The following is a 9,164-nucleotide window of genomic DNA, read 5'->3' on the forward strand; positions in this document are numbered from 1 at the left end:
TGAGGGTTGCGATCCCGTTGCCGGTCCCGGTCCGGTACGGGCGCGACACTGAGGGTTGCGATCCGTTGCCGGTCATGAAAAAAGACAAAAAGGAAAAAAATAAAAAATAAATTTTGTGTGGGTGTATCCAGTCCCTTTTTATTTTTGATATTTTTGTATGCATTAATAGAATTATATAGAATTTTGGGTCATGTTGTATGCATATTTTTGGAATTCTGTTTAATTAGTGATGTACCTGTACCAGCTTTCTATGCCTTTTATTTTCAGGCTTTGTGTTATTTAGCGGGAACCGGTCTGTATGTGGGATCCGAACCCTCGGCGGGAGCGCCGCCGCACTCCCAAGCGGCGCACTGTAGCAGTGCGCCACTGGGCCGGCCCCCCTCTCAGAATTTTGAAGTCATTGTTTTTCAGTGTTATAGTCAAGAACTCCAAAGGCCTTCTATCTCCTTATTAGAATATGACCTGTTCTCTCCTGAAACTCATAGGCTTTTCTCTTTATATCCAGTGTTCTGAAATGTCCTCATGATTGATTTTTTTTTAATTCCTTTTTGCCTGGTAGGTTTAAGATTTTTCTTTTTTTGTTTGATTTTGTAAAATGTGAAAAATGAACAGAAATACAAATAAAAGCATATTAGGTTGCACTGTATGAAATAACCATTTTTTATGTCAACACAGTTGAATGTTGGCAATTTCAGTATGGTTCAACCTAATAATTATTAACCTATTATACCATCTATTAGTCAGTAGTTAACATTTCAGCATATTTCCTTGCATATATTATGTGTATATTCAAGGTTGTTGTAATTTTTTTGAGGGGGGGTGCAGCTGGCCAGTGTGGGGATCTGAACCCTTGACCTTGGTATTATAACACTGCCTTCTAACCAACTGAGCTAACTGGCCAGCCCCCTAAGGTTTTGTCTTTATATTACTCTCTCTCTCTCATGGATTTGCACTCTAGCATGCTGTTGCTCTTTCTTTTATGTCACCTAACTCAATGCTAAAATCCTCTTGACCATTAAAGCTGGTCTCCTCACCTTAGAAGTAACCAGTATTATAAATTTTGTGTGGGTGGGGCTGGCCCGGTGGTGCACTGCTACAGTGCGCCGCTTGGGAGTGCGGCGGCGCTCCTGCCGAGGGTTCGGATCCCACATACAGACTGGCTGCTCACTGGCTGAGCGAGGTGCGGGGGCAACACCGAGGGTTGCGATCCCGTTGCCGGTCCCGGTCCGGTACGGGCGCGACACTGAGGGTTGCGATCCGTTGCCGGTCATGAAAAAAGACAAAAAGGAAAAAAATAAAAAATAAATTTTGTGTGGGTGTATCCAGTCCCTTTTTATTTTTGATATTTTTGTATGCATTAATAGAATTATATAGAATTTTGGGTCATGTTGTATGCATATTTTTGGAATTCTGTTTAATTAGTGATGTACCTGTACCAGCTTTCTATGCCTTTTATTTTCAGGCTTTGTGTTATTTAAAGTTTGCCTTGGAAAAAGTATATTTAAAAAAAAAAAGAACCCTGAAGGTCTTAGTCTTTTATTTATTTTTATTTTTAATTTTTTTTAAAAAGATGACTGGTAAGGGGATCTCAACCCTTGGCTTGGTGTTGTCAGCACCATGCTCAGCCAGTGAGCAAACCGGCCATCCGTATATAGGATCCGAACCCGTGGCCTTGGTGTTATTAGCACCGCACTCTACCGAGTGAGCCATGGGCCAGCCTAGGTCTTAGTCTTTTAATAAACATTTATCCTATTTTAATTTATTTTGATTACTGATTTTCTTGATCTACTTTTCCCACTCTGCTGGTCTGTCAGAATATATTTCCATCCTTTTAAAGGTTTACCTTACTCCTTTTCAGTGCTTAACTAAATATATATTTTAAAGTTTAAAGTTATTAGGAATTTGTTTTCCTCCTAAACATGATACTTTCTCCCTGTCACAACTCCCAAGTTGCTGGCATCCAAAAATTAGTTACAGGTTATTATTTAACACCTCCTTTCCCCGTTCCATATTTGCTTATTTTACTATGTTTTGCTGATTTATTTGCTATTACTTTTTCTTTTTATGCATACAACTAATTCTTATTAGGTTTAATTTTCTTCTTTTTGGAGTACACCCTTTAATGGTAGTGATAATACCTAACACTTTTATGGCATTTATTACGTACCAGTCATCATTCTAGATAAGAGCTTGTCAACCTGTGGCCCTTGTCCAAATGGCCTGCTGCCTTGTTTTTATATGGCCCACAAGCTAAGAATTGTTTTTATATTTTTACTTATTTATTTGTTTGTTTGTTTGTTTGTTTATTGGTTGCTGGCCAGTTCAGGGATCTGAACCTGTGACCTTGGGCTGGTCAGCAAAGGCTGCACTCTAACCAACTGCACTAACTAGCCAGGCTGGTTTTTACATTTTTAAATGGCTGGGGGGGGGGGGAAAAAAAAGAATAATAATAGCACTTTGCATTGTGAAAATTACTTGAAATTCAGATTTTTGTTTTATTGGAACACAGCCATGCCCATTTGTTTACATATTGTTTATGCCTCCTTTTGTGATACGATGGCAGAGTTGATTAGTTTCAACAGAGACTACATACAACCTATGAAACACAAAATATTTACTACTTAGCCCTTTATATTTTCAATATTTTGAATATATTCCACTTTTTGGCTTCTGTTGTTTCTCTTGGAAAATAAGATGTCAGTTTTATTGTTGTGCCTTTGAAGGCAATACCTCTTTTTCCCTCTAGGGTTTTTATCATTTTTATTATGATGTGTGTAAGTGTGAGGGTTTTTTGTATTCTACTTGGGGTTAGTGGTGTTTCTTGGAACTATGGGATGATGTAAGAAGCCGTTTTGGAAAATTCTCAGCCATTATCTCCAGTATTGTTTCTACTGCATCTTTCCTCTCCTAGTGGGACTCCAACTGCAGGTATATGAGACCTTTTTACTTGTCCCCTGTGTTTTTTAGGCTCTCTGATGTATTTTCCATCCTTTGTTCCTTCTGTATTAGTCTGGATATTTTTTTCTGACATGTCTTCTGGCTCACTAATCATCTCTTCATTGTGTCTAATCTGCTGTTAAATTAAACTATTTTTAACTATCTTTTCTCTTGTTCTACTCTTTTCACTATTGCATCTGACTAGTCTTAAAAAATCTTTTTTACTATTTTTATAGCTTGGATGTGGTAAAGAGATCCTTACTTGTACCTGATATTTTGTTTTGTAATTAGAAGTCCATCTTATGCCTTTAAATATTCAAACCTTTAACTCTTTAATATTGTTGGATATCCCAAAATAATGCCTACAACAGCTTCATCACTGCACTGGTAACATCAGCTACTGAATGTTTATGTTTATGTGCTTGTCTCTCTATATACATCTTGAGACAAATAAGACAGTGCCATATTTATTCATATAGGAGAATATGAATGTTTTTAACTATTTACAAAAATATTTTTTGGAGACATGACAAAACAGTGAACAAGATGTACAGTGGTGTTATATGTAAATTTTCATGATGAATGACTCTTAACAACATGGTAAGAATAAGTTTTCATATATCCTTTTTATATCACCAAATGCTGATCATTTTAAAATGAATAACAATATGCCATTTCAGGGATCAGTTTCATTCACGGATGTGACTGTGGACTTCACCCAGGAGGAATGGGAGCAACTGGACCCCTCTCAGAGGATCCTATACATGGATGTGATGCTGGAGAATTATAGCAACTTACTTTCAGTGGGTAAGGACACCTTTCTGGTATAGCTCATTGTTTGCCTAGTAGCATTTAAGTCCTTTCTCAGTTACCAAAAATTATGAGTTTCTGAATTACTAAGTGGTTTTGGCCTCGATCTTCAGGTATTAAAGCTGTGAGATAATCCAGCCTCTGAAATTCTGTCTTCTATATTTTTAAGGTGTAATTTTCAAGTCGGAGCAATGAGAAGTGTTGTGGATAGCATAGTTAGAATTGCCAGTTCGGAACTTTGGATTTTGGGTTTTGGGGGGGGGGTTTTGGTGGCAGGCCAGTAGAGGGACTAAACCCTGGACCTTGGTGTTATCAGCCCCACACTGTAACCAACTGAAGTAGCCAGGCCAATTCAGAGCTTTGTAGGGGAGATAGCAAAGGAGAGAAGGAGAATCAGATAGAAGCCAGTGAAAGTAATATACCAGGGATTATAAATGGGTCGGAACCTTTGAAATATTTTTCAGGAATTTATTTTTCATATCTCTAAACCTTTAGAAATGGCTGAGGATAGATGACTTATACCTCAGTTCTCTGACTCACACCTCCAAGTATCAGTCTCTCTCCGCTTGACTTTTTTTCCTGTTTAACTTTATAGATACTTGCCCCTCACACTCGAGCCCTGATACTTTCCTAACATGTGATACTTGCCAACACAAAGGTCTTAAGACTTTGTGTTATGATTAGGTGCTCTTTTGTTAGTATTCTGTTTGCCAGAATAGTGAATTATGTATTTTAGCTCATGGGAATTGGTGTAGTGGGTTCAAGAAAGATACAGATCTTTCGGTACAAGAGTCCTGGACAAAATGTCAGTAGTATCACAAGAGTTGGGAATAATCATTAATACATTAGATGAAAGTAAAGGTTATTTATAGCCTAGATCAGGGTGCATAATTTGATCTTTAAGATCCGTTCAAATAAAAGCAGGGACAAGACTGGTTTCGGGGGAAAGTTAAATATTAAAAGAAGAAAAGTAGGATATGATAGTGAAAACATGTTCACTTTCCAACAACTTCAATAGAAAAGAAAACAGTAAAACCAGCAGCAGCAGTGAGTGATTCTGTTATGAGGTTCTTGGATTTATTTTATATTTTTTGCAGAATATACAAGTTCCTAGATGTTGCCATTCATTTGCAAAAGAGCCCTGCAGTAAGATTGTCTCTGCAAACCTGTGAGAAGTCCTGCTTTTAGGAAGTTGTTTTGCTATAGATGAGAAGAGTAGCAAAAAGGGAAAAGAGCCTAGAAGTGTATAGAATAGTGCTGGTCCCACCACAGTAATCTAGAGCCAAAGTGTTGGTTGGTAAACTCAGATCTTCCTAAGTATTTCCCCTTAACATCTTCATCTACTTATTTTCTTGGTCTCTGTGCTAACTGCTGTGTCATTGAGGACACCATGAATCTCCTTCCCTGGAATTGCCAGCCTTCCCACATCATTTCTCCTTTGTTTTTATTTCACATTCTCTACCCACTTTTTAAGGATATTTGTTATCTGGCAATGATACTTGTGTTCATTGTCATTTTCTACTTCTTTTTATGCCACAAGCTTTTATATTTTTGTCTTTTTCATTCAGAATTTTGAAAAGAATTCCATTGAAAAGAATGTGTGGGAGCAAACCCCACAAGGGCAAATGAGGAAAACGAGGGATGTGGGGGGAAAGAATGTATGTATACCAATTTTTGTAAAAAGAATTTTGGAGATAAGAAAAATTTACACTGGGGATTTTTTAGTATTGGGAGACTGGGTCCCAAACTCAGCAGTCAGTCCTATGCTAGAACATTTGTGGAGACTTCCCATTGTTACATTATAGTGAAGGTGTATTAGTTCATCTCTGAATACCTGGAACTGGGTATGTATAAAGAAATGAAATTTTTTTCAGTTTTGGAAGCTTGGAAGTCCAAAGTCCAGGGAACACATCTGGTGGGGGCCTTTTCCTGATGGTAACTCTATAGTGATGCAGGGAATCACATGGCAAAATGGCTAAAGCAAGAGAGTAATTCCTCGCTTACTCTCCTTATAAAGTCATCGTAACCATACCCATGACCATTGTTTTTTTTTTTTTTTTTCCTTTTTTTGTCTTTTTTTCGTGTCCGGCAACGGATCGCAACCCTCAGTGTCGCGCCCGTACCGGATCGGGACCGGCATCGGGATCGCAACCCTCGGCATTGCTCCCACACCTCGCTCAGCCAGTGAGCGGGAACCGGCCTGTATGTGGGATCCGAACCCTTGGCAGGAGCGCCACCGCACTCCCAAGCGGCGCACTATAGCAGTGCGCCACCGGGCCGGCCCAGACCATTGTTAAAACATCAAAGGACTAATCCATTCGGTAGGGCATAGTCCTCACAACCCAATCACCTCTTAAAGGTCCCACCTTTCAATTACCATCATAGGATTTCCCACCCTTTTAACACTGTCACAGTGGGTATTAAGTTTCTAATACATGGAACTTTGGAGGGCACATTTATCCATAACAGAAGGCATTGACAAAGTACATTTTATTGTGTTCTATCCTAGAAGTGTGGAAGGCTGATGATCAGATGGAGAGGGATCACAGAAACCCAGATGAGCAGGAGAGGCAATGTATGATCCTTAAGAACCAAACCTCAATTAACGAAAGAGGTAATGTCTTTGGAAAAACATTTACTATGAACACAGACTTTGTTTCTTTAAGACAAATATCCTACAAATATGACTTATATGAAAAAACTTTGAAATATAATTCAGACTTACTTAATAGTAATAGAGGCTATGCAAGAAAGAAAGCTGATGAATTCAATGGATTTGGAAAAGCACTTCTATACTTGAAGCAAGAGAAAACCCATCCTGGAGTAGAATATTCTGAATATAATAAAAGTGGAAAAGCCCTTAGTCATAAAGAAGCCATTTTTAAACATCAGAAAATTAAAAATTTGGTTCAACCTTTCATTTGTAATTACTGTGACAAGGCCTTCTCCTTTAAGTCACTCCTCATTAGTCATAAGAGAATACATACTGGAGAAAAACCCTATGAATGTAATGTATGTAAGAAAACCTTCTCCCATAAGGCAAACCTCATCAAACATCAGAGAATTCATACTGGGGAGAAACCCTTTGAATGTCCTGAATGTGGAAAAGCTTTCACCCACCAGTCAAACCTCATTGTACACCAGAGAGCACATATGGAAAAGAAGCCCTATGAATGCAGTGAATGTGGAAAGACATTTGCCCAGAAGTTTGAGCTCACTACGCACCAGAGAATTCATACAGGAGAGCGACCTTATGAGTGTAATGAATGTGCGAAAACCTTCTTCAAGAAATCAAACCTTATTATACATCAGAAAATTCACACAGGGGAGAAACGCTATGAGTGCACTGAATGTGGAAAATCCTTTATCCAGAACTCACAACTCATCATACATATGAGAACTCATACAGGAGAGAAACCCTATGAATGTACCGAATGTGGCAAAACTTTCAGCCAGAGGTCAACTCTGAGATTACATTTGCGGATTCATACAGGAGAAAAACCATATGAGTGTTCGGAATGTGGGAAGGCCTTCAGCAGGAAGTCCCGGCTCAGTGTCCATCAGAGAGTTCATATAGGGGATAAACCCTGAGACTGTAATCAGGTTGTACTGTGGAAAACCCTCCCATCAGAACCCATCTAATGGGAGAGAAACCTCATGAAGGTGCTGAAGGAACATGGGAATTCATACTGAGAAACAATCTCTCAACTCAAAAATGTATTTAAAAAAAAGTAGGATCTCGTAAGAACAATATTATACTGGAAGTTAAATATAATACCCAGCTAAAAAATACATATCAGAATATATCCAATTGTAAATAGATATACTAGTTGTATTACAATGAGCTTTTTAAAATCTTGAATGAATTGAATATTCTGGGCAGCAACATAAAGGATATACAGACAGTACCCTAGGAATTTTTAGTGGTTATATGTTGGCCACCAAACACAAATTATGTTTTAGATCTGCACATATGAATTTAGCATAATCACTGGGACTGTGAAATTCTTCTCTTCTTTGATAATTAGGACATATCAAACAGTTTTTCCTTACTAAACAACATGTGTGTTTTTCAGTACCTTTACAACCCAGTATGCATTCCAAATGAAATATGTAACAGATTTTAAGGTTACTTGTAACCTGTGTCTTCTACTGTTTGTTGGCTTATGTAAGTTGGTAGGACCATTGTTATTGAGCAGCCTCTTCACTAAACGAAGACAATGTTGTTGAAGTTCTACCTGCTTCTGGGTTTGCTGAATATTTTTTAGAAATATTATTTACATAAATATGCAAGTGAGATAAACAAGGAAATCAAGAAAGTGAAAGGCAGATTTGGGTTGTATTAATTAGTATGCACCACAGAATAAAACCGTGCTGTGTACAGAGACCATCATGCTCTTGTTATTTTTCAGTAGGGTATTTGCATACAAATGCATGTCTAGTACCAAAATATTGTGTAACCCAGACACCTCCTATATTTTTAATTGTGTGTTTCGCTATTTTAATATTTTATAAAATGTGTCACAAAAAAAAGTGGTAGGACACTTACGTAGTTCACAAATGTTAGTTACATTTCAGAGACTGTAGAGGAAAAACAATTTATTTTAATAAACTGTTAGGAACTGTTTCATTGCTTTTTCCATGTGCATAATCCACTTTAGACATGAATTTCTGCAGTATTCTCTTGTTTAAAGGAGGCATTTCTACTTCCTTGAGTTTCACTGTTGTCAACCTAAAGCATTTCCCTTTGGGACCTGACTTATTATAAATTATTATCTTTTCTTTCAGATATTCACAAATACTTTGAAAAGTTAGACTTTTCAGTAGTCTCTCCATATATTGTTTGATGATTAACATAAAAAGAACCTCTTTTGCATAACTCAAAGATATGCCATTGTAGACTTTATTTTGAAATCACAAGTTCACCTTTCCCTGTTAATCAGAAGTCATGCATTAGAATTATGGTGGTGCTGGCCAGTTTGCTCAGTTGGTTAGAGCATGGTGGTGTTAATAACACCAAGTTCCAGGGTTCAATCCCTGTACTGGCCAGCTGCCCAAAAAAAAGAGAATTATAAATGATGACCAAAATTGGCCTTTTTTTCTTTATTAGTTATTTCTGAAGGTCATTGATATGCTATGACTATATATGAATGTGAGTGACTTTCTGAACAGATTCACCAGAAAAACTATACCCAGTAAGTCTTTGTCTTTCTAGGTTGTCATCCTACCTACTAACAGCAAGGAAGCAGGGGAAAAAGTTAATTTCATACACTGCTGTTGGAAATGTTGTGACAGCCTCCTTGTAAAACATAGTGACTCTGTGTTTTAACATTAAGAATATATATACTTTTCATCCCAGGAGTCTCACTTCTGGGAATCTATCCCTAAGAAAAAATAAAGTGCCAGTATTTAAGATT

The 9,164-nt window shown here is 37.6% G+C and overlaps 1 protein-coding gene across 2 annotated transcripts in view; it reads left to right on the plus strand.

Annotated features, from left to right (window-relative positions):
• Positions 1–8,790, plus strand: part of ZFP1 (ZFP1 zinc finger protein) — a 15,459-nt gene extending 6,669 nt beyond the window's left edge. Inside the window, exons 2-3 of one of the 2 annotated variants that reach the window (XM_008584075.1) lie at positions 3,618–3,744; positions 6,257–8,790. In XM_008584075.1, coding sequence (XP_008582297.1) covers positions 3,618–3,744; positions 6,257–7,338 — 1,209 coding nt within the window. In that variant the 3' untranslated portion in view covers positions 7,339–8,790. Of the gene's footprint in view, positions 1–3,593; positions 3,745–6,256 lie in introns of those variants that run through there. The other variant, XM_008584076.1, reaches the window with a different exon arrangement.
• The last annotated feature ends 374 nt before the right edge of the window (positions 8,791–9,164 follow it).

Source organism: Galeopterus variegatus, unplaced genomic scaffold (genome assembly GCF_000696425.1).
Source record: "Galeopterus variegatus unplaced genomic scaffold, G_variegatus-3.0.2 Scaffold3139, whole genome shotgun sequence".
NCBI lineage: Eukaryota > Metazoa > Chordata > Mammalia > Dermoptera > Cynocephalidae > Galeopterus > Galeopterus variegatus.